The following is a 25318-nucleotide window of genomic DNA, read 5'->3' on the forward strand; positions in this document are numbered from 1 at the left end:
CCCTATCCAAAAAACTTTAATAGCAAAAGGCAGTGGAATACAGAGTGGCCCACAAAGATAGAGTCGAACAATGGGAACGTGAAGGGTGGCGAAAAGGTGCTGCATCTAGAACGGGAGGATGTAAAAGATGAGAACACGTGACGAACCATCTACAATGGGATATAGGAGATGAAATCTGCCATGGTCCAAATTAAGGTTTACCAGAAGTGGCATGTGCAGCAGCAATAGCAGCGCGAATGTGGCAACACTCGCACTCTTTTAGGGAAGCACTCAAATTGTTGTCTGAGCAGTTTTGTTTTTTTTATTAGTGCATTTGTCATGCTCACTTTGTATGAATCCTAGTAACGCTGCCTAGGCAAATGTGTGTACTCCACACACTAACAGCAGGCAGAGAAGTTTGGCTTGGTTTGGTTTATTGGGGTACCAATAACGTCCCAAAGTGACTCGGACTATGAGGGACGCCATAGTGAAGGCCTCCGGAAATTTCGCCCACCTGGGGTTCTTTAACGTGCACTGACATTGCACAGCACACGGGCCTCTAGAATTTCGCCTCCATCGAAATTCGGCCACCGCGGCCGGGAACGAATCTGCGTCATTTGGGTCAGCAGCCGAGTGCCATAACCACTGAGCCACCACGGCGGCTGCAGGCAGGCAGAGAAGTGTGCGAAAGCAAACCGGGCCAGATTCTGTTGGTCACCCTTTTGGTCACGTAAGGTGAATGAACCTATGAGTCATGCACATGCATAAGGCAGTACCTCTAACGTCTCACATTTGGTGCAGTTGCGATTGTATTTTACCGCAGCATAGGCGCAACTTCGTGAAAAAGCTCTAATTTTTAGTACCATGTAGCAGTTTTAATGAAATGGTGCAGCTTGACTGAATTCATGCAGCCTACACCACTGCAACCTTCAATCAATGCTGTCAATTCATCAATGCCTTCTTTTTCATCATCATGCTAGTTGAGAACACTGCAGGTAATTTGGAGCGGTCTTTGCAGCCTCTTCTCATTGCCCTCAATTATTACTACCTTGTATCAGACACTGGCACACTATTTCAGCATATTTCTTAACCACTCGATACGACTCTCAGCCGTCCTCAATTTCGTTTTTGTTCTTTTGATATCCCCTTTGACTCTATAACAAACCATAGGTTGTCAGTTCTGTGCATTACATCCTTGAGCATGTTTATTGCTTTTTAATTTCAGCTACATTACCCTTGCGAAACTTCATGCTGAGCTTGTTCGTTCATTTTTATAGAAGTGTTTTTCGTACTGTAGCAAAATGACACACAGCAGACAACAGGACCGTGTTATATGCAGCACATAGCCAATCCTGGAATGTGAACATTTCTGCAGAAATCTGCCTGGTCAGGAGGCGAATCACAGAGAAAAAACCGATACTCCGACCAAAGTCACATGGGAGGACCAACATTTCAGTGGCAACTCGGCACTTTCTTCAGGGCTGACCGGGTGGAAGCAAGAGTCCTGACTGAGATGTATTTGATGCAATAGCTTAGACCACAAAATCCATCTGATGCGCTTAGCATGACCGAATGACGGCAGGGTGCTCAAAAGTGACATTTTTATTTTGATTTACAAATCCACACAGAATTCCTCTGCTACTTGTCCAAATCACTCGTGGCACTGCCGCCCTACTCTTACAACAAGCACCTGGTTTCCTAAAATGCCACACTTTCTCCTCACTGCTTTCAGGCTGATGTTTCAGAGCTTCTTTTATCTTCTCCACTTGTCTTCTGACACTGCTTACCTTCCATTTACTGATTAATTCTAATTTGCGACCTCTCTGTCATCCTTGGCACCAAAGACTTCCACATGCTTTAGTGTTTTCTAATCAGATCCGTTGTTTTTGTTGTTTTTTTTCTGTAAGAGTTTGCCTATCTCTTGCGGACTAAAATGCTCTGCTATTATTTTGGTCAGGCTGACATTCACTCCTCCTACATTATGCTCATTTTCCTTGACTGAGGCAGAGTAACACAATTGACATTCTTGGCGGTGGCCCAGGCATGCATAGGTAGCAAAAGGAAATACTGCCTATAACACGAAATTATCTGTTTTCGAGCAGGATACTGAAATGCTGCACATCTTCCCTTACTTCTAACTCACTTTTCCCCGTTCTCATTTCAGATGTAGGCTAATCATCACGGGTCTGTGGTCACTGCACTTCACTTTCTCTATCACGTCCATATCTTTTATATTGGTGGGAGTGCTGCACAATATGTAATTTGATTTGCACTCTCTACATTAGGGCTTTTTCATGTGCACTTTCTGTTAATTCGTTTATAGAGAATGCATTCATAATACACAGACTATACACAGACTATTTCTTCCTCTAAATTCTATTATCAGTTCTCCCGAGTCATTCCTGGAGCCCTGTACACTAAATTTTCTGACAACCTTTCTGTCTATCAACTTCTTTCTTACTTCAGAACTGAGGTCAGCCATTAAAACAACAAACTGCACTTTCATTTTGTCCCCTGCCATCTCAGCATTTCTGCAGAACCTATCAACTGCATGTAATGTCTTCACAATTTGATGTTGGTATGCAGGCCTGTACTACCTTTTGTATTGCTACTTTCCCTTTCGCCCTTCCTCAGCATGGAGTATCAGGCCAGGGTCACCTTGCCACCGGCCGAACTCTCCACCTTCCCTTTCATTAATTACTTTCTCTCTCTCTCTTGCTGAGCTTGATTAAGACAGTAACAACCATTTCATTAAAGCTGAAAAATTCATTCATGTTTTCTGCTATTTGTTTCTAAATTAAGAATTTTACTCAGTGTTCTTTAGTTTCAGGTGGTCCTCTACACAAGATGTGATGTTCAACATTCTGCTGTAATTTCTGGTATACAGTCCATAAACTATGCATGTTTAAATGTTAAAACTGCTGCTATGCAGACTATTTACAGGTGCAGACTACACAGTAGTTGTGTTTTAAAAACCTCCTAATGCAGCATGCTTTGCTTCAAACAATTCCCATTACCATGTAGTTTTTTTTATGGTCATATTTGCACTGTGTCTTGCCATTGCGCAGTTTACTAGTTCTACTACTGGCACTAGCAGCTATCTACATTCAAAGAATATTGTGCATCCTATTCGTACAGCCTACATTAAACATAATGCACGCTGCTGACCGTCGTTGCCCGACTTTATAAGGGAAGTGCACAGTGTTGGTGCTACAATAAAATCTCGTTATTTCAGACTTTGAGGAACCAGGAAAAACGTATGAATTATCCGAAGGTCCGAGTTTACAAATGGCCACCCCCTGAAAATTACCAGGACTCGGTCTCATCATAGCGAATTTATTTGGTGAAAACAAAAGCAGTGGTTGTCTGCTTTACAGATGAGAACTGTGCTACAGCAGTGATTCTTTTTAATAACGTTAGATGCATTTACTGCGCGCACTCTCATTATTGATAGCACACAACCGCTCCAGAATGGTGAAGGTCTCCTTCACGCTGCAATGCGGTAGCAGCTGAGCCTCCTCACAGGTGGCATTGTCAAGTGCGAAGAGATGCCGCCACACGAACTGCAGACAGTGCGTGACAAGCATGCAGTTTCACCCCAACAAAAGAATGAAAGTACTGCGCAGACAGAACCGAGGGAAATAGGCAGGCGCCGGAGCGGCGAGACATCTTCTGATGAGAAAATGAAAAGACCAGTGACATACCAATTGGCATCTGAAACTGCACAAAACTGTACTCAGCTGGCTGGCCACGGTCAGGCCGTCATCACCGTGGTCTGGAGTGAAACTCAGAAAAAGAAAACCGAAACTATGCGTCTGCACGATTTTTTGGTCCCAGGGCCTGCTGAACGTCGCCATGCCTGCCGTTGCCTAACATAGGAGGTGCGCGGGCACCTTTTTGACGTAATATTTGACAAGACATAAGATAATAGCACGATAACTCACTATGTCGTTCATACCACGATACAGCCTCCAGTCAGGAGCGTGTCCGAATTGACCAGTGTGAGCTCGGCAGCATCCGAATTAACAGGTGCCCGACGCCATAGGCTTACATGGGTGTTGGCCAGGACCACACTGGCGGTCCGAATTATCTGGATTTTCTAATTAATGGGGGTCAAATTAACAAGGTTTCATTGTATCACAGTTGGCCAATGCAATGTGCTGCTATGTGTTTTGCATTGCAGGCAGGAAGATTGTGTAGTCAGTGCTACAGACACCTTCTCTCGAGGGAGTAAATGGGAGCCAAAATGATATAGAAATGAAAGACACTGTTGGCTTCAACAGCCTGGAAATGGTGGTCATGATGGGTTCTAAGATTGAGAAATTGTTTGCAACCGAAAAAAATAATAGAAGTAAATATACTCTCATCAAACAGAAAGAAAACATTGATGTTTTTGTGCCCTTATGGGTTCGCGGACTCTACACACGATCCTGCACACCATGTATCGAATGCAAACAATCCAGCAAAACTTTTCCTTTTGAACAAGAATTGAGTCCCGCCTATAGCACAGTGCTAACCAAAAATTACTGCATATGCCTAACCAATCAATCTAACTTCACGAGGCATACCATCATTCCATTTTGTTCCTGGTAATTAGCCTTGAAAAATAAAGGGGTGGATTCCCTCGGCAGGGTTCTAACGTTTAATGTTGACAGGTACAGCTCCCTTTTATTGGCCCAAATCAAATGCACTTCAATTATGTGCAATGTTAAAAATGATCAGGTAAGATTTCTGCCATTATTAGGCAGATACTAAGTTATTCCTTTTCAGTCTACGACCATTTATAGCAATGATGACATCTAATCAAACAACTTACAGATGTGTCAAGAAACTGCTTGCAGCCTTCTAGAAAAGTTGTTTTGCCACTTCCAATGTTGCCTTCCACGGCCACCTGCAAAATGCACATTATGAGATGGCTACCAAGCAGCCAAAATGTGCCTTACTTTCACTGTGCGGCCTTTTCCTGCTGCCTTCTGCAGTGAAACATCTCCAACAACATCTGTCACAATTAGAGGAAGAGAAAAGCAAAAGGCAAGTTACTTCATGAAAGTGCATATCACAAGGTCTTGCATATCAGGAGCATATCACAAGGGCCTTTGCATATACCAAAAGAACAGTTGATGTTTTTGAAATTATTCATCTTTAAGATTCATTTGTAAATGCACTGCCTGCTAAATTCTTCTCCTTTGCTTACATGCATGTAAGCAAAATGCATAACTACATTAACAGAAAAAAAAAAAGGCTGTGAGCACACTGTACCTAATTCAGGGTCAACACTCACACAAGTAATATTACAATGCAACTTCACCAATATGTTGTGACCAATACTGTGTCATTTCCGATTAAGCTAAAATATTACCACTAAAAAACAGATGCTATGCCAATAAGAATCATGCTTGAGTAACATATTGGTTTAAACATGAATGTTCTGAAGGCCACAAGCACCTACTTTCCTGTCCTCAACTTTTTGGGCTGGGGGTCAACAGTGCAGTGCGCGCGAAATTCGTGTATAATACCTCGGAGTAATAAAGCTATTCTGTAGCATACGCTGACGTAATTTACCCTATGTTTTGAAACTACACTGTTCTTAATTCGCTGAGCAAATGTGACCGGTGGAAATAATGAAGGTTAGCACATGAAAGCGTTCATTACCGATAACGTACGTCTAAAACGAAACTATGCCGCACACGACAAAACAAAACTCGTTTAAATGAATATGTAAGTACGTACTCATGGTTCTCCGGCGGTCTCCGACGCGGGCTAAATCGACAAGTCCTAGGCGGCACTTTACCACTCGTATATCTGGTGTAATACACGCCTTACAGATATGCAAAGCCTATGCCACTTTCCAAGCTCCCGCGTTTACAGCGCAGCGCCGACTGCCGTGCAGCAACCTCGTTCCCAGTGGAGTTACTACATGTCTGCGCACGAAGCGGCGCTAGCGCCGGTGGCGGTCATCTTAATGTGTTTTTATTCGAATGCGCAGTTGCAGCAAAGAGAAAGCGTTGCCGATAGCATAGGCTGACAGCGCTGACAGTATCTGGAAAACCTTTCCTGAAGAACGTGTGTGGAGGTATTTTTTTTTTGTTTGTTTTTGGTAGCCAGAGCGCGTTTTGCGGCACCCGTTACACACACAAACGCGCATGATACCAATGACACCGTCGCAACAGCATCTGAAAGTCGAACTCGCGTTAAAAGTAGGAACCACTCACCCAAAAAGTGGAGCGGATTAACGGCTTTACGGAGCTGTCGTAGTACTCTCGAAACGAACATGAAGTTTCTTTTATTCTTGTGTGTTTCTTCAAATCATAGTGAACTGGAGCGACACACACCCTCGCATAAACTACGCAGACGACACAGGCCTCGTGACTGCCGAGACCATGGTGCTGTACTATCACAAAGCACAAATCATAACCTGCGCTACCAGCGCCGTAGCGGCACAGTAGCCGATGTAAGCCACGTGTAAGCCAAAGCAGGTCGTATTCGATGCCAGAAGTAGGGCCAGAAGACGACCGGAAGCATAATCCAAATTTGATCCGGTCCAAGTCCCAAGTGTTTTTTTTTTTTTTTGTACGTTTGCGTAGGGTTCCTATGGTTTGCGTTTCTTTTTCGATTTTGTAGCTGTAAGCGGGCGCTCCATGCGCCCATTCACGCGCCAAAAAGAGCGCGACGCGGCAAGACCGCTGTCGCTCGTGCGGTAGAAATGCCGTCGCCACCGCGTGTCGGAAAAAAATCGTATCATGCCAACCGTTTGCCGCAGAATGTTCCGCATGGTGTCATACGATTCAGCGTTTCGTGCAGCATAAACTTACTAGTAGTTAAATTAAAGCCTAGCTTGCGGCAGGAATTCGAATCAGCGACCTGTAATCGGGGGCTGCGGGTGTCCACCGAGATATATGCGAGACAGTTATGCGTCATTTCCCTTCCTCAAATCCAATTTTCATTTCATTCATTACGGCACACTCCCGCCTTCCTCCCTCCCTTTGCGTGCGTTCAAAGCTGTTTCCAACGGGGAAGGCGACGCGCCGAACGGGCGATGGCGTTCCATGGACTCCCTGGCAGCGCTGCAACACGCTGTCGCGTTCCACTCCTAAAGGCGAAGCGTCCTCCAATTTCTTTCAAAAAATCTCAAATTTTTTCAAAAAATTTGTCACCTGCCTATACGAATACTATAGTGAACTAGAATACTTCCGAGTATTCTAGTACACTATAACGAATACTACAAAACACGAGGGAGGGATGACAAACCGGAAGTGTGCACTCGGCTAAACGTTTGATTGGCTAGTCGCGCGAAGCACTTCCGGGCGACGAGCGAGATTGTGGTCATTTTGGTGATCCAGTGAGGCTAGTGAGGCAACTTGACAACTACTAGCCGCCCATAGAGGCAACCGTGTGATTAGTGATCAGGCGAGCGACACGGGCTAATAACTTCGTGCGACGGCGCCACTCGTCGCTTTGTCCTGAGTGCGTGGTTGCAGATATAACATTTCAGAATGTCTACCCTTGACCTTGCAAAGCCAACCGACAGTTCAGAAAGCGAAGATGACGACTATGTTCCATCGGGTGCGTTCCGTCGTCTGTCATTTTTTGAGAAGAATCGAAGCTTCGGCGGCGTTCCTTATATCACGTATAGTCTGTGGCGAACACGTGCTGTTTGAACTAGCAAGCCTGCTGGTTCAACCGATTAGAATATTTCCTGAAACTTGCGCGCCACTGATTTTAGTGCATGATGAATTGGTTTCGTGAAGCTCCTGGCAGATTTAGTTGCCGGAGTTTTACGGTAGAGCTGACTCATAAGAGCAGCGGAGGTCTCGTTTGTCGCTAAACCGTTCATTTGCCAAGTGTTCCTGTCAATGAGCCGTTAGGAAATGGTTAAGCGGGGCAGTAAATTGTTGCGCAGCTTTGAATGCAGGATGCTGAAGCACGCCCTGCGTGTTCTCAATTACTACATTTTTTTTTTTTTAGCTGAGGAAAGTGAGGATGCGTCTGACGCGGAGAACTATGCTGGCAGCGATGAAGAAGAATCTGCCGTGAAGAAGCGAAAGAAGCCCAAAAAGGAGCCCATGTCTCGGTGAGTATTTAAGCTGTTGGTCTGTCCGATTCGCCTGCGTGGTGCAGATCTTTCGCAACAGATCTGTTTTATCGTTTCCCGCTGCAGCACGAAAGAATGATCTTGAGCTGTGGTTCGTTTTCTGCCACCGCCGTTCAGCCACTTGCACTTGATGCGTGGAGGACCTACTTAAAATTCATGCTGAGCGCCATTCTTTCCTTGCCGAAAGTTATGCAAGAATACTGTTTTTAAGACTCGACCCAGCACCGCGAAGTACCACGTAGAACAGTGTTTTATTCTTCGGAAAAAACTTGTATAGGTAAGGGGTCAGTGACGTTGGTGACGGTGTGGCGCTAAAATTACCATAATGTGTGGACAGATAATGAGGATGATGACAACGACAATCACTGAGGGTTCACCGCCGTCAGTAGGCTCAGTATGTGGATGGGCTTGGGCATCCATTTCGAGCAGCGCAGAATAGGGTCTGGAGCACTACTGGCCTTATCCATAAGTGATGTCGGACTGGCAAGCTGGCCGGGTTTTTTTTTTTTTCTGGACTCTGTCGGGGTCCTTTGAAAGGAGCTCCTGGACTGCAGGAGCTGACTGAGGCAGTGTGTCTGTCGAAACGTCCGTGTGCTCCCTGCAATATGTCTGGTTGTGGGGCCATTTCACTGAACTTTCTGGTGTGTCCTTGCTGTGCCGTTGACTGTACCGGGTGGCCACCATGCTCACTGGCCAAAGTTCCACACCCAAATGGGGTCTCCACATGGAAATTCTGGATGTTGTACTGGTGGGCCGTAGTCAAGACACACATCCAGGCTTGAGTGAACTTTGTGTCCCAGCATCATTTTGGATGGGGATTTGCCTCCTGGTAGTGCTGTTCGACAGTACCCTAGCAATGCCTGGGACTAATTGTTCTCAAGATTCATGATGGCTGAGAACCTGCTTCGCCTGCTTTTCATCATTCAAACTGTACACTGTGCTAAATCATTGGATTGGAGATGGTAAGACGCACGGTGAAAGTGCTTGATGACCATTCTCATTGGCTTGTAAGTAGAGGGCGATTGTCAGAGACAACTGTTTCAGGCTACTCAAAATGAGCAAACACTTTCTGAGGTTTGTGGGTGGTTGCTTTTGATATTGCTTACTGGACAGAGAGGGTTTCAGTCTGTTTTTATGTGAGCCCATAACAATAACATCTGGCCATCGATGGGACCAGCATGATTTATATGTAGATAGATCAATCTTAGTCCAATGTATTTGTGTGAAACCACCAAGGTAGAGTAATTTTATCTAGGGAGTAGGTAACTGAAAAAAAAGTGTGTGCATTTCAGGTGGGCCTAGGTCTTTAATACGTACATTAAACAGTTTGCAAGTTGGTTCTGTTCTTTAAATGTTTAATACCCGTGCCACACGGACAGATTTAATGCCATTAAGTGCTTACTGCCTTAAGTTTTAATGGCATTCGTGCGGTGCCACACGCATAAATTTAATGGCATTAGCCTTACTGCCATTCGCGACCTACTGAGTTCGCCACAACTCATTCGCCCGTGCAATGTGTACTCTCGTTCCCATTCCACACGCAGAAAAGCATGCAGCTTTGTCAGTTACAACTGCCTAGCCCACTATAAAATGGCTTATTCTTAACTTTCAGCCAGATGAGGCACCTAAACCGGATTTTCGATGCGAAGAGCGCCATTTTAACCAGCCTTATTGACTGGTACTCTCGACTTACGTGCTGACATGCGAGTTTATGGCTACTTTTTCGACTTGTAAAGCAGGAACATCCGTATTTTCTGGAAAATCGTTTTTACATTACATTTGAACATCATTCCCGATATATACTGCTTATTAGGAATGTTTATATTAAGATGAAACTTTTGACTACCTTGCCAGCGTTATCGTCATCGTCACTTTCGATAATGGCATTAAAAGTGGACGTGTAGCACGAACTCCGAAAATAATGGCATTAACAAACTTAAGGCCTTAAGCATTTACTGCCATTTCTTGTGCGCGTGTGGCACGGGTATAACTTGATTGATCCTGATCCTTTCGTCTATGTCATTAATGTTTTAATTCCATTTGATTCCATGCTGCACAGAAAGAGGAAAGGTGGGATTCACCTAGATGGTGAAGATGATCCAGTGTGCAAGAGTGCCGGCTCCGGTGCTGAAGATGGCGAGAAAGAGACACCTGATGCTCTTACTCAAGAAGAAGAGAAAAAAAGAGCTGACCAACTGTGGTCTGAATTTCTGCAAGATGTGGAACCTGTCCCTAAAAGACGGAGTACGCCTGCTACTAGTGCAGTCAGTGTAAGTTTTTTCAAAACTTTGTTTCACCTCAGTTTGCTCGTTTAGAATTACAGTAGACTCCTGTTAACACAACCATGTTTAAGACAAATTCTCGGAATGAACGAACAGTGTGAGAGCATTTGGTTGGTTTCTTATATAGACTCAGTGTGAAGAAAAAAAATTTTCTTAAGATGAACTGTTTCACGCATCTTTTGGTTGTGATAAGCTTTCCCAGCGGCCACGACCCACGATTACTCCACACAACGGTACTCCTAGAGCATCTGCGCAGCACTGTTGAGGCAGGCAAGAGAAGAAGAAAAAAAAAACATTTTTTGCAGGAAAATGTACCCCACAAAAGAGCTTCCTCGCATCAGTTGCTTATCCCAGTAGGGCAGCTTCCCCGTGCTTTTGCTCAAAGATGCAGATCTGGGGAGATCTTGGCACCACGTGTGCGTCATGTGCCACACATTGCCTCTGGCAGACGAAAAGGCACATAGGCACAGAGTACACCTGCTAGGTGACTTTAAACTTGCGCAGTTAGATGGTGGTCGAAGTTTAAACTGACCTAGCATAGCAACATTGGTTTTCACAGTGCAGAGATGTTACATGGCCAGGTATCAGCACCCCGTCCGCGTCGCCTGCAGCGGACGTGCACCTGCTTATACAGGGTGTCCCAGCTAACTTGGACCAAGATTTATAAAAAAAACTAAGGGTTCTTCAGAACAGAAATCGCGTGCATGTTGTTAGGGTTTATCTAAAGTTAAACCGCCATTTTTTTTGCTCCTCCTATTTGAATAATTAGTCGAGATAAATAAATTAACTTTTTAAATATAGCTTGAAAGGTTCAGGCACCAATAGGAAAGCTGTGGAGCTCCACAAATATTGTCCAAACCAGGCACTTCCAACGAGACAGACTTAGGGTGGCTGTTTTTATTCGGGAAAAACGAAAGCCCGCGGAGTTTAAAAAATACCACGGATGCGCCTCGATTACAGCGCTGTCATCTGTGCTTTGTAAAAAACTTCACTCGCTTCGTGCCTTTCGTGCTGCTCAAGACAGGACTTCTCGTTGTGCTTGATTCCAAGGTAAGCGCCAGTGGGTTCGGGCGGCAATTGAAAGAAAGCGCGGCTCCCGTTTTTCAGCGTAATTCACATGACCTTATTAGGATTGTTATATGAGTCTTTGCTTGTTGAAATCTTGCTCCCAAATTCAAACTCATAAGATTGTCATCTTTCCTTCGCATGCATTCTGCTAACGTGAGAGTGCAGTTATCACCGCAGAAACGGGAGCCGTGCTTTCTTTCAACTGCCGCCCGAACCCACTGGCGCTTATCTTGGAACCAAGCACAACGCGAAGGTCTGTCTTGGGCAGCACGAAAGGCGCAAAGCGAGTTGTTTTTTACAGAGCACAGATGAGAGCTCTGTAATCGCGGCGCATCCGGGCGCACGGAGCGCGCTGTCACGTGGTATTTTTTTAACTCCGCGGGCTTTCGTTTTTCCCGAATGAAAACCTACGCTAAGTCTATCTCGTTGGAAGTGCCCGGGTTGGACAATATTTGTGGAGCTCCACAACTTTCCTATTGACACCTGAACGTTTAAGGGTATATTTAAAAAGTTAATTTATGACTAATTATTCAAATAGGAGGAGCGAAAAAAATGGTGGTGTAACTTTAGATAAACCCTAACAACATTGACGGGATTTCAGTTCTGAAGAACGCTTAGTTTTTTTATAAATCTTGGTCCAAGTTAGCTGGGACACCCTGTATAGTTGATAGCCGCCGTGCTGCAGGAGTGGGATAAGAGAGAGAAAGGTGGGCATGTGCTTTCAGAGCCTGCACTGTGCAGCTAGCCAGCTGGGCACCTTCAGTGCGTTTGAATTCGTTGGGAGAAGCAAAATTTAGATAAATAGTGGTCACCGTGGGTGGCAAGAAACAAAAAACTAGATCATTTTCAAGAAGGATGATATGAGCTTGTTTTTGTATTGTTTCTTTTCAGCATTGTTGAATAAATGCTCTCTTTGCAGTTGTTTATCATTGATGAGTAATTTTATTCATTGTTTTCATATGACATATTTTAGCACACCTAGCATGCTCACATATCCTTTTTTGGGGCGGTTCTGATAACATGAGCAAATTTTCATAGTCCCTTCAAGTTTGTCTTAAAAAAAGTCTGCTGTGCATAAATGGATGTCTTGTTTCTGTAATTAACATCCAACATTGTAGCTCAATTATTGCAAGTGGTGGCCTGTGTGTGAGGTTGCTTGTGTGCTTCAAAAGCTGTACATAACCAATGGGGGCATAGCATAGCCAGGGAGCCTGATTCTCGAAACGTGGCCAACCCTTTATTTAAGTAAAACTGTTACATCCTCACCCACCCCGTCGGGACATAGACACATTTCAGGCCCCTCCTTTCCCCAACTAAAATAAAAAAAATCCTGGCTACACAATTTGTAACTGAGTATATCTCATGACCTGTTGAAGGAGGTGGGAGGTGGTGTGCTGGTCCACAAGTCGCATGACTTGTAAGCAGTCAAGCAGTGTTAAAAAAAAATGTGGCAGAGAAAATGAGAAGCTCTGTAGTGTATAAAAGCCAAGAAAAAGACATTCCATTGTATCACCTTGCCCACCTCCCTTGCAGGGAAAGCAAGGCATTGAGTCTCGAATTTTTGTTTGTGCGTGTGTGCTTGATTTCTGTGAATGAATGGTAGCAGATACATCGGCTTGCTTTTTCTTGCAGTCCCAAAGTTTAGTGGAATAATGTAGGTGTGCAAAAATATTATTGAAGTCTGACAGGTTATGTATATATTTCTTTTTTTTCTCCTGAAAGCTGGGAAATCTTTAACATATGAATAATCAAGTTTCTTTCTATTTGCAGGCACCCAGCACATCATCTCCCTCGGTCACATGCCCCCAAGCAGCAGCTCCAGCTGAGAAAAAAGTAAAAGTTACTCAGTTATTGGAATTTGCTGGAGAGACTATCAAGTTAGTGCATTTCACCTTCTACCTGCATATTGTCTTTTTTTAATTTTGATAGTTGTTTTTTGAACTTACAGTGAGATCATTTTTCACATAGTGGAGGTATATTTATTGCAGAATAGACCATTATCATTCCTCTCAGTTCAGCATTGGCCATGAAAATTCCGAAACGCTTATTTTTACAAGAATGTGTGATAACTTTAAACTGCCTGGACAGAGTTGCCATATTGGGCACAAGAATTAGCCATCATAGTTTTGTTTGATCTAAGCCTGCTCACTGCTCATGGGGTCAAGCTTTCTAAAGTGCCAGGCACTTCCATTACTTTTGCCTCAGTGTGAGAGAAGCCAACAGCCACAGAAACCAGGGAGCACAGGGGATTTTTTTTTTTATCAATTTTTTTTTGTGGTGTTGATCAAGTAAGAATATTACTGTCGCTTAAAGCTAATTGATTAGAAAAGCAGAAGAAAAAACAACCACATGCCGCCGGTGGGATCCGAACCCACGACCTCCGAATTACGCGTCCGGTGCTCTACCTCTGAGCTACGGCGACGGCTGTCAAACCTTCTGCTTTCGGGGGTATTTATGTTTACAAATAACCTAACCTTGAGAGTGTTCATCAGCGCCACCCACGTTCGTAAGCGGCGGACGTGGAACGTCCTGAGTGGTATTACATGTCACCTGATTTCCCTGCTGGTTAATACAAGGGGGGGTACTGCGCACAAAAAGACAAGGACAAGAAGATAACACAACAAGCGCTTGTTGTGTTATCTTCTTGTCCTTGTCTTTTTGTGCGCAGTACCCCCCCTTGTATTGACCATGATTGACTGACTAGCCCAACAACGTACGCTCTTAAACCCTGCTGGTTGCACATCACTACAGTCAAAGCGAGGAGACTGGCCATAGCACAAAGGAGTTGTATGCACCATTCTTGAATGCATTTTCCACGTATTGAATGCTAGTACTGGATTGACAGTGGCAGGTTTTAGGTTCAGGGTGGAGCAGTGTATAAAGTGCAACCTAAAGTTGGGGAACTTGCAGTAGTGAAGAAACACTAAATTTTGACAAAGTTAGAGGACTCCACTACCAAATTGCTGCTTATGATACAGTAGGTGCACGGCGATTAGCCATAACATGTTTTACATATTTAAAAGATCTGAAATTATGGCAGCGGTCTGCAGCACAGCTATTGTTGCTTCCTGCTAAGCAAAAGATTGACATTGTGTATATGTAAACCATGAAACTGTGGGTGCTGCTGGTATGTGTACATTCTTTGTTTTCTGTGCAAGTAATTTTATTGAGAGCATCCGAAGTTCCAAACTGCTATAAAATATGAGCCAGCTTCCCCTCTGTGGCATTTTGTTTCTAGTGTATTTTAAGTGGTTGTGAATCACACCATCACCTTGTCCTGAAGCTTTTTTACTTCTGTGGTATGATTGTTTTGACCATCTGCCGTAAAACCCGCATATAATATGAAGTTTATTTTCCGGATTCTAGCACGTCAAATTACCACCTCGCATTATTGTGGATCCAAGCAATTTTCGGCCAAAATCTGCAGTTCCGGTTTCGTTATTATTGAACGCCTTTACCACCACTCTTCAAGCGAAAAAGGCGCTATTTAGCAGTGGCATAGGTCAGTAATTTCGATTTCAACGCCAGGTCACTACACTGACCTGACCTCGCGACACCCAGGACGATCGCACCTCCCATCGTATCGGGATCGCAAAAGCAGCTCTTGGCTGCTTTTAAAAGGAAAATAGTCATAGCTGCAATAAGCATCGGTACTGCATCATGAGCTGTTACATGGTCTGGATGAGGTAGGGAGAGCCTGCAGTTAATGCCGCCAGTCACAGGCCTCTCCAGCCACGCTGTGCAGTTGGATGGCGGACGCTTGGGCCAGCATTCCCGAGGAGCTCACCGGTTGTAATTTCAAGAAATGCGGGATATCAAACGTGGTCGACAGTACCGAAGAATTGTTTCAGTGGAAAGATATCTCTGGCAAGGGCTTTTCGGAAGACAGTACACCCGACGACGATGACGATCACTAATACACCGACCATGGATACTTCCGAAGCGTGCGCGCCTGCGCGTATGCTGGAACCGGTCTGTGCATGCTCGTGGTGCAGGAGACGAGTAGGCGCAAGCGTAGCGCCCAGACTTTATCTGCAGATATTTGGCTGCCGCACTAGACGCGTATCCGGCGCACTGGTATACACAAATAATCAAACGTTCAGCTTTTGCGACTTCCGTAATGTCTTCGAGCTGACTGCCTTACTCGCATTATACACGGATGAAAACTTTTTTTTTCCGTTTTTGCTATTCCCAAATTGCACCTCGTATTATATGCAGGTCCGTATCATATGTGGGTTTTTACGGTAATTGTGTGGTATTGCCACACTATGTGCCATGCCTAAAATCGGTGGCTCTGTGCAGAAGTGTGCACGTATGCCATAATTTATTTGTTTGAGACTAAGGAAAATAATGTAGGTATTTTGCAGTTTTATATGTATTCAAATACAAAATATAGATAACTTCGATGTGTAGCACACAAAAATTGAGGGATGCCCCCTCGTGCAGCTTGTTCATGCTCAGTGACTAGTAACTGCATGCAAGAGCTTTGCATTTATGGGTATATAAGCTGGCCTTCATATTTCAGGGTTGAAAAGGAAGTAGCAGCTGACTCAAAGGAGGCACATTTGTTTGCAAAGGCTCAGGAAGATGTTGCTGGACAGTCCAAGCCACCTGTGCTATCTGGGTATGTGGTTGACAGAGTGAAAGCTTCAAACTTCAAGCTTTTATTTTTCCCAAGATAATGGGTATTACCAATTGTGTACTTGTAACCTTGTCATTGAGAGGAGCTTTGCAGAATGAAAAGAGCAAAGCATGGTTTGTTATTGACGTCAAAGTTGCGTTGAAATTAGTATGTTGATCTATTGTCAGCTTGCCTCTTTAACTCTGCTGTATGGCATTTAAAATTGTGTGCTTGCTATTGCTACAAAAACTAACACTGGCTTGTGCGTCTGTGCATTTGAGCGTGATACAGCTGTACTTGCTGGAAATTGTATGTATACTTGTTTTATTTAATAGTATTGTTTCTGCAGCTATCATAACACTTCTATGTTACTCAGGAGAACAATCGAGATTATTATTAGGTGATGACGTACTGAGCAGCATGTGTATTTGCCATGGTGTCCTCTTGTTTGCATACCTCATATGGCAGGTATTTGCTCTGATGCATAGTACTTGGTGATAAACTTAAAGGTGTGGTTGTGAACATGATTGAACTCAGTTTTACCTGCTCAACTGACTTAAGGGGACAGGCAAAGAGCGCAAAGACGAAGACCGCAGCAGTCTTCATCTTTGCGCAGTTTGCCTTTCAATTTGTACCACCAGCGGATATGCCCTATTCTTCTGATCTGTTTTAGGACATGTTTCGGTACACTTTTCTCACCAACTGAAATAACGCCTACCTGTTTATATAATTTTTATCATTGCTTTTATGCTCATTTGACTGAGCCAAAGCTATGTAACACAATTAAAACCCTACTTTTTAAATTTTTTTTTTTTTTGTCGAAGACTAGAATTACGGCCAGGTTTGGTGTTATTTCTGTCTATAAAATAAAACTGATCATTGCACATGCCTTATTTTGGTTCACTGTATTATCACACGATCATATAAACCACAGACAAAGTATTGGCTTTCTGCCTCGTGTTGTGTTGAAGATTATGGTACCGCTGTAACAAAAAAAAGTTGTTTTGAGGTAAATGAATTTAAAGTAAGCCGCCGCGGTGGCTCAGTGGCTATGGTGCTCGGCTGCTGGCCCAAAAGACGCGGGTTCGATCCCGGCCGCGGCGGCTAGAATTTCTTTGGAGGAGAAATTCTAGAGGCCCGTGTGCTGTGCGATGTCAGTGCATGTTAAAGAACCCCAGGTGGTCGAAATTTCCGGAGCCCTTCACTACGGCGTCTCTCATAGCCTTAGTCGCTTTGGGACGTTAAACCCCACAAAACCAAATGAATTTAAAGTAAGAAGAAACTTTATTACCAAAGTTTTCACTTTGGCGACATTTGTTGACTAACTGATTCCATAGGCATGACCTCCATTGTCATTATTCAAGTTAGCGTGGTGTTTTTCTACCAGCCATTTAGTTTCCGAGGCCTTTTTTTTTTTTACTTGCTATGCTGCTCAGCGAGCGGAGGAAATTTGTCACCAGTCAACTTATCTCAGCCGGTTGAGAGTGGTACTGCTATTATTGTCAGTTTGTTGAATCAGTAAACATGCTTTTAAAGTAGCTGAGACAATTGCTTCTAAATTGGAGTACACAAGTGAAATTGATAATCATGGTGCATAGCGGTAAAAGTGTTCCACGATTTTTGTTGACCAGCTTCTTTTGCAGAGTGGTTTGAGCTTTGACTGTTGTAAGCCTGGTGGTCAGCATGATGTCACTTTCGGTTGGTGGGCACTTGTGCAAGCGTGGTAGCCGCTGTGGTATGCTGTGTTAAGTCTGAGAGGTTGATTAATCAGAACCTTGCACCAAAAAAATACTTGAGGGGGGACTCAAGCTCCGTCTCAAGGGTATGACACAATACTAGCTAGCGTTAATGCGTCATGCCCTTATGGATGGTGTTGGTCGTTAGGTACTTTGCATTCATAGGTATCTGGGGCACCACCCCATGTGCATAGCCTCTGCCTTGCACCTCTTAATAACTTTTCTGAAGCAGACAGATGGAAGGTTGCTGGGAAAGGCATGTTTGCATTCATAGTCATTGCATTTCTGTGCTGCTGAAAATTATTGGGGGAACCATGCATGAGCATCCCACGCAGTCTGCATCTTTCTGTGTGTTATCACTATCGCACGCCAGCAAGTGCCGATTTTTCGCATTACTAGTTGTGTAACCTCCATACAGTTTTTTTTTTTTTTTTTGCAACTCTGACCTAACGTGCTTATCGACTGAATATCTCTCGAAACAAAAAGTGATTTGTTGAAAGTTGTTAATGATATCCCTTCAGGTTGTCCACAGTCTTGTGCTTCTTCTTTCTATACACACAATGTTTTTGAGTCCCAAATAGAAGAGGAAAATGAAAAGGCAATGTATGTACTGTTTCCTTTTTTTATGTTCAGGAAAAGGAAGCCGGGTGGCGTCGGAAATGTGCTGAACCAGCTGTTCAACAAAAAGCAAAAAATCAGTACACTGGTAGGTATTATCCTTTAGCTCTTATACAAGAGTCACTTTTAGTAACTCTCTCGTCTTAGTAAGAACACTGATCAGTGTACTATGCAGAACACATTTTATTACTTAGCTCTACTCAACGATAAGGAGTTCTAGGATAGGGCAGCCTATGGTCTCCTATTTGTTTCTTATAGAGTAACCTTTCAGTGAAATGGAGCAGACGAGCTGTAGCCTAGAGGCTGGCTGCACCTAGATTGCATTTACCGCCAATGCGGCCAGAGTGCGAAGTGCTCAGTAATAAATCTCACTGTTCTCTTCTTTTTCGGAGTTTTTTTGTAAACAAAAAAAAAAGAGTGAAAAGAAAAGGGGCAAATAAACACAGGTGGCTTATTAATGCCAAAATTCAATTGACTTGTTTGCTTTGGGAACCTGTTTGTGAATACTCCACACTTTCTGGTGTTTGACCATCATAAGCATAGGAGCTGCAAAAGTTCAGTACGATTTTTGAAAAATTCATCTTGTTTCTGCGACTTTGGTATGGCGACAAGCTGAAAGCAAAATCTTTGTGCGCCACTCATTTTCTGCTAATGTGAGGGGTAGTGCTCCAGCAGCAATGTATGGGTGGTGAAGCAAGTGGTCAGCGCTACATTAGATGCACTATATAGCCTTACACTGTCAGCTTAGGATACACGAACTGTCAGTTTACTTCATCGTTTGGGTCTAATCCAAGCCAAAAACCTAAAATGTTCTTTGAGTTCAACTCTTATAGCAACCTATTATTTTTATGGGTTTCCTTAGCTAAAGGGGATCCTATTCTGGTCTCCTCTAATCCTATGTCACTTTCCTCTTAATCATTTTCGAGTTTTCTTAAACTACTGGGCAATAAGAGTAGTCTCTCATGCGGTGGTTGCCTTTGCTACAATAAAAAAAGAAAAGATTGCATGCAAAATGCAATATAAACCTTGGTTGTTGTGATGCCTTGTACTAGTGTAAGCTACTTATGTGACCACTTAATTTACATTATAAATGGGTCTGAGCTAAAAATGTGAATTCCTGTGCACCAATTTTCAAGCAATTTTTGCTTGAAGCTGGCTGGATGTGCTTGCCTGTCTCTGAGCGTTTTTGAAGATTCAAACAGATTCTGTTAATGTATGGAAAAAAAAAGAAAAAGTTGTATTTGTGTGCTTTCAATTGAATTGTTTGCTTCCACTCGACCTGCCACGGTGGCTGAGTGGCTTTGGTGTTCAGCTGCTGATCCCAGGGTCACGGGTTCGATCCCTGCTGCAGGAAGCCTATTTCAGTAGGGGTGAAATACAAAAATGCCCATGTTCTGTACAATGTCAGTGCACGTTGAAGAACCCCAGGTGGTCTAAATTATTCCGGAGTCCTCTGTTATGGTGTCCCTCATAGCCCATGTTTCGAGTCCTCCGTTATGGTGTCCCTCATAGCCCATGTTTCGCTTTGGGACATTAAACCCCACTACGTTTACATTTTGTTTTCTTGCTTCAAATTCCTATATGCCTGTTCAAGGTCTGTTCTCGTGAAACCATTTTTAACATGCACTCTGTGACACCATTTCCTGAAATAAAGCTAATGAGTTTCATTAGCCGGCAACTTCTTTTTTACGTGAGAGTGGTTAAAACTCATGATTACTTGATGCCTTGTGCTACCACATAAAAGGTATTGGATTTATGCACAGTTACTCCCATTATGAAGTAAAAAACTGCTGTTATATGAAAATGTAGTTTCCTCCTGGTTACTGCTTGCACAGTTTGTTTTTGCTCTTGCGTGTAATATGAGAAGTGACATGCCCAATGCGTACTTTGCTGCTTCTTTGACAAGTAGCACTGGTAAAGTACAGTTTTGATTGGAGAAGAGCGGTAGCAAAGCAGTGGAAACCCTTGTGAAAGTTGCTTGGAGACCAGTGGCTGTGTGAGCCCATCGGTGGGGCATCAGCTCTGATTTCTATCCATGAAAGGCACAGATCACACACATATGTGCTAATTCTTTTTTGTCCACATTTGCTGTGCTTTTCAGTAGTTGAAAATTTGACAGGTCAAAATTGCTTATTAATGTTTTGAGACAGTGTGGTGGCTCCACTTTCTTATGTCGGCCAGTAATGGTGGTACAACAAACCCTCTTTCTTTTAGAAGTGATGTTTGTGGTTAACTGAAGCCTGCGTTTGTTTTGAGTACAAGCTACCACAAGGTTTAGCTAAGAGCTCCACTCTTCATCATGCAGGAAAAGTCAAAACTGGACTGGGACAGCTACAAGCAGAGTGAGGGGATTGCAGAGGACCTCCAGAGTCACAATCGAGGCAAAGACGGGTAGGTAACAGTGTGCATTTTCCCACACTGTGGTAGGTCAATCTTGGTCCATTTGCTTGATTTTGTTCTTGGTGCTAGTTTTAAGTACAGTTTTACAGACTTGAACTCAGTTGTAGTGATAACTTCTGTAAGCACACTAGTGCTTCCTGGCTATATTTTAGAAGATTTTAATAGCACTTCATTTGCATAATAACAGATTGACTGTCTCATATGAATGCTTTCTGTGGCAATTACTGGTCATATACTGTTGTAAAGCTGTTGGCATAGTATAATACCAGTATTAGCAGACGTCAGAAAACAGGCGAATCATGTTAACTAGTAAAGTGACTAAATTATAATAGTTAACTTTTTAACTATTACTGATAGATACCTGATTGCAATTAGAGATTTGTAGCCAGCTGTTAGTAATAACCATATCAGGTTTTAGAATTTCGAAAACGCCATTACATATCTTGCCAAAACACATGCACTTTCGAAAACCATGCAGGCAAAGCAACCCCTTCAGTGCACGTATCCGGTCGAAATAACCAAATTTTCTTGAGTCACAGTACCAAGGGTAATTGTGTTTTCAAAAATCTATAAACAGACATGGGTATGATGGTCTCTAATTGCAGTCAGGTTCCTATCAGTAATAATTAAACAGTTAACTGGTATTAGAACTTAGTTAATCACTTTACTGGTTAACATAATTCTCCTGTTTTTTTCACGTCTGCCAACACTGGTATTGCTATGCTGTAAAAAGCTTCTCTGTACCTCAAAAACCCTATTTTTAAAAATTGGTGATCAGCTTCCCTGGAACACCTGGTGTATACAGGGTGTCCCAGCTAACTTGGACCACGATTTATAAAAAACCTAAGCGTTATTCAGAACTGAAATCGCGTGGATGTTGTTAGGGTTTATCTAAAGTTACGCTACCATTTTTCTCGCTTGTCGTATTTGAATAATTAGTCGAGATAAATAAATTAACTTTTTAAATATACCTTGAAACGTTCAGGCATCAATAGGAAAGTTGTGGAGCTCCACAAATATTGTCCAAACCAGGCGCTTCCAACAAGACAGACATAGCAATAAGGGAGTAATTACTCGCTGAGAAAGCTGTATAACTTTCCTTTGTAGCCGTATGGCTGCGCTTGGGTGGATGGCATTGAGTAATTACTCCCTTATTACAAATTTACTCCACCTTGGGGGACTCCCCTAAACATTTGACCAACACTGTTCCCACTTCGAGTTATGGATCAATTCGCTCTCGCCCTACCGTAAGCTTGCCGTCCCGGTTAGCTCAGCTGGTAGAGCGACTGCTCCGTTGAAGCGGTGGTCCCGGGTTCGAACCCCGGACCAGGACGAATTTTTTTTTCTTTAGCTACAAAGTTTCCTTTGTAGCCGTATGGCTGCACTTGGGTGGATGGCATTGAGTAATTACTCCCTTATTACAAATTTACTCCACCTTGGGGGATTCCCCTAAACATTTTACCAAGATAGGCTTAGCGTGGCCGTTTTTATTCGAGAGAAACGAAAGCCCGCGGAGTTTAAAAAATGCCACGTGACAGCGCACCCGAATGCGCCCGAATGCGCCGCGGTTACAGCGCTCTCATCTGTGCTTTGTAAAAAATATCACTCGCTTTGCGCCTTTCGTGCTGCCCAAGGCAGAGCTTCGCGTTATGCTTGGTTCCAAGATAAGCGCCATTGCGTACGGGCGGCAGTTGAAAGAAAGCGCGGCTCCCGTTTCTGCGGCGATAATTGCGCACTCATGTTTGCAGAATGCATGCAGAGGAACGATAACAATCTCATGAGTTCGAATTTAGGAGCAAGATCAAAACAAGCAAAGACTCATATAATAAGCCTGATAACGTCGTGTGAATTACGCTGAAAAACAGGAGCCGCGCTTTCTTTCAATTGCCGCCTGAACCCACTGGCGCTTATCTTGGAACCAAGCGCAACGCGAAGCCCTATCTTGGGCAGCACGAAAGGTGCGGAGCGAGTGATGTTTTTTAGAAAGCACGGATGAGAGCGCTGTAATAAGGCTCACGGGGCGCGCTGTCACGTGGTATTTTTTAAACCCCGCGGGCTTTCGTTTTTCCCAAATAAAAACGGCCACCCTAAGTCTGTCTCGTTGGAAGTGCCTGGTTTGGACAATATTTGTGGAGCTCCACAACTTTCCTATTGGCGCCTGAACGGTTCAAGCTATATTTAAAAACTTAATTTATTTATCTCGACAATTATTCAAATAGCAGGAGTGAAAAAAATGGTACTGTAACTTTAGGTAAACCCTAACAACATCCGTGCGCTTTCAGTTATGAAGAACGCTTAGTTTTTTTTAAAATCTTAGTCCAAGTTAGCTGGGACACCCTGTATACACACTGCTTCCTGCAGTTTGTCCTGCTGTTGCCTTGGCTAAGTTCCACAGGGCTTGAACAGGGCTAATTATAGGGGCAATTGCTGGCAAAGCAGCAAGGACTGTTAGGAGTGTTAGGATTTGAGTATAGAAATCAAATACAGACTGAATCGTATGACTATTGCACCCTAGAATTGCCATCATACCACTTGTAGCACAGCGCGCACAGTGTTCTGTTCAACAATGAACTGCCAGGCACATCGACTCTCTCCACTCACACTTTCTGATTGACAAAGCACTTCTCTTTCTAGTGCCAAAATCATTGGCACCAATGACTCATTTCCTGGTGCACATTGTTCATTGCACAAGGTAAATTAAGCTGCTCGTTTACTGTATAACCTTTTTTGTTATAACCTCACAGATGTTCCCTGCAACACTAAGTTAATGTTTTTTTAAACAGAGCACACGGCGAGAATAAAAAAAAGAACTATTCTGGTTCAAAGCATGTCAGGCAGGAAGGGAACTTTGTGCAGGTGCAAAGCAGGGAATCTCCCCGCAGGGAGGCGTCTGCAGCATGCAGACGTTGGTGAGTGGCGACACCACGGGGTTAACCCGAGCATCCGCAGGGACATCCCCGCAGGGGGATGATGGTGAACAATGCGTCACCACGGACCCGAGCATCCGCGCTTAGCCGTGCGTGGCATCGCCGTGTCCGGGGAAAAGGGGATCCTGGTGGTTGAGCCGATGCCGAGCGTTTGGACCCTTAAGGCCCCTCGGCGGAGGCAACACACCACTTTGGCCCCAGCTTCCTGTAGACGGCACCTCCGGCCTGACCCAACTGGGGGAAATCGGCAGTCGCCTTTTCCTATCCTCCCCTCTATCTTTCACTTTCCTATCCCTTTCTTACAACTCTCCTGTCTCCTCCTCTTTTCTTTGTTTTTTGCTCTTTTTCCTGGCGGCGAGGGTTAACCGTGTGTGACCAACTACCCTGAGTTGAGTCATATTAGGTTATAGTTAAGGTGTACAGCTGGCGTGGGCAGGACTTGCTCGCAAGTTCCTGTCCCGTCCCCTTGTTAGGCTCCATGGTGGGTGGCTGGCACCATGACCGAAAAACTAGAATTTTTATGGCTCCCCCTTTTTCCAAACTAGATCGCTCTCTCAAGAGAGGGCGGAACGAAGCAGAAGAGTTTTTTCAAAAAAGAAAAGTCAGTTTTCCTAAGTACCATGTGATCCATAGTGAAGTACAAGATAAACAAGCTAGAATCCTGTCCCCCTTCCTAGTGTCAAAGTGTTTGACAGAAGCCTTGGGCATTGGCTACAAGGTATCTAAAATGGCTAGCGGTGACTTACTGCTCGAACTGCGTGACAACGTCCAACACTCAAAACTCGTAAACATTGTATCTGTTGGGGATATTCCTGTCTCCGTGACGTCACACCGATCTCTGAACACCGTCCGAGGCGTTATATCCGAAAATGACTTTGTCCACATCACTGAAAAAGAGATGCTCGAAGGTCTGAGTGACCAAGACGTGATAGATGTTCACAGAATCAAGATCCGGAAGGATAATAAGGAAATAGACACAAAACACATGATCCTGACGTTCAACACCAGCACACTGCCCGACACAGTCGAAGTAGGTTATCTGAAAGTTAACGTAAGACCATACATTCCCAACCCTCGCCGATGTTTCAACTGCCAACGGTTCGGTCACGGCTCACAAAGTTGCCGCGGCCGGAAAACGTGCGCGAAATGCGCCTCGAAGGATCATTCTGATCAATGTGACGCAGCCCCGCACTGCGCAAACTGTGAAGGTGACCATGCAGCATACTCCAGGGCGTGTCCGTCCTGGAAAAAAGAAAAGGAGATAATCACCATAAAGACAAAGGAAAACATTTCATTTAAAGAAGCGAGAAGGCGTTTTGCACTCACCAACTCATTCTCCTTCACAACAAAACAAAACTTCGCCGATGTGGTGCGTGGGCGCGGCGCACCACACCAGGCTTCGGCACCCGTCCAGGTCACACGCAGCGAGCCTGGGGCGGGGCCATCCGCGCCGTCTGGTGGAGTAGCTCACGCTACTCTGCCAACTCCAAGTCAGGCTGCGCAGACCCCCGGGTCGGCGGGCCTCAAGACCTCTTCCCACAGGTCGAGGTCAAACTCTAACGTGAACGTGCCTTCTGCACGGTCATCCAGCGCCT

The 25318-nt window shown here is 44.1% G+C and overlaps 2 protein-coding genes and 1 non-coding gene across 5 annotated transcripts in view; 2 read left to right on the forward strand and 1 right to left on the reverse strand.

Moving 5' to 3' along the window:
• dnk (deoxynucleoside kinase) overlaps nt 1-6417 on the reverse strand; it is a 53683-nt gene extending 47266 nt beyond the window's left edge. Inside the window, exons 1-3 of one of the 3 annotated variants that reach the window (XM_089580148.1) lie at nt 6192-6417; nt 4923-4978; nt 4796-4870 (exon numbers count right to left, since the gene is read on the reverse strand). In XM_089580148.1, the coding sequence (XP_089436274.1) occupies nt 4796-4870; nt 4923-4978; nt 6192-6252 (192 nt within the window). In that variant the 5' untranslated portion in view covers nt 6253-6417. The remainder of the gene's footprint in view (nt 1-4795; nt 4871-4922; nt 4979-6191) is intronic. The other 2 variants (XM_089580146.1, XM_089580145.1) reach the window with 2 other exon arrangements.
• An 851-nt stretch (nt 6418-7268) lies between these two features.
• Nucleotides 7269-25318, forward strand: part of LOC149350973 (heterochromatin-stabilizing protein CFDP1-like) — a 28123-nt gene continuing 10073 nt past the window's right edge. The window contains exons 1-7 of the mRNA XM_089580149.1: nt 7269-7542; nt 7945-8050; nt 10131-10341; nt 13192-13298; nt 15947-16045; nt 18412-18484; nt 20702-20787. Coding sequence (XP_089436275.1) covers nt 7473-7542; nt 7945-8050; nt 10131-10341; nt 13192-13298; nt 15947-16045; nt 18412-18484; nt 20702-20787 — 752 coding nt within the window. The 5' untranslated portion in view covers nt 7269-7472. The remainder of the gene's footprint in view (nt 7543-7944; nt 8051-10130; nt 10342-13191; nt 13299-15946; nt 16046-18411; nt 18485-20701; nt 20788-25318) is intronic.
• On the forward strand, nt 22056-22129 carry TRNAN-GUU (transfer RNA asparagine (anticodon GUU)). Its single transcript has one exon. It is a non-coding gene; the product is annotated as a tRNA-Asn (tRNA).

This window comes from Amblyomma mixtum, chromosome 3 (assembly GCF_055824585.1).
Source record: "Amblyomma mixtum isolate Tamu chromosome 3, ASM5582458v1, whole genome shotgun sequence".
Lineage (NCBI taxonomy): Eukaryota > Metazoa > Arthropoda > Arachnida > Ixodida > Ixodidae > Amblyomma > Amblyomma mixtum.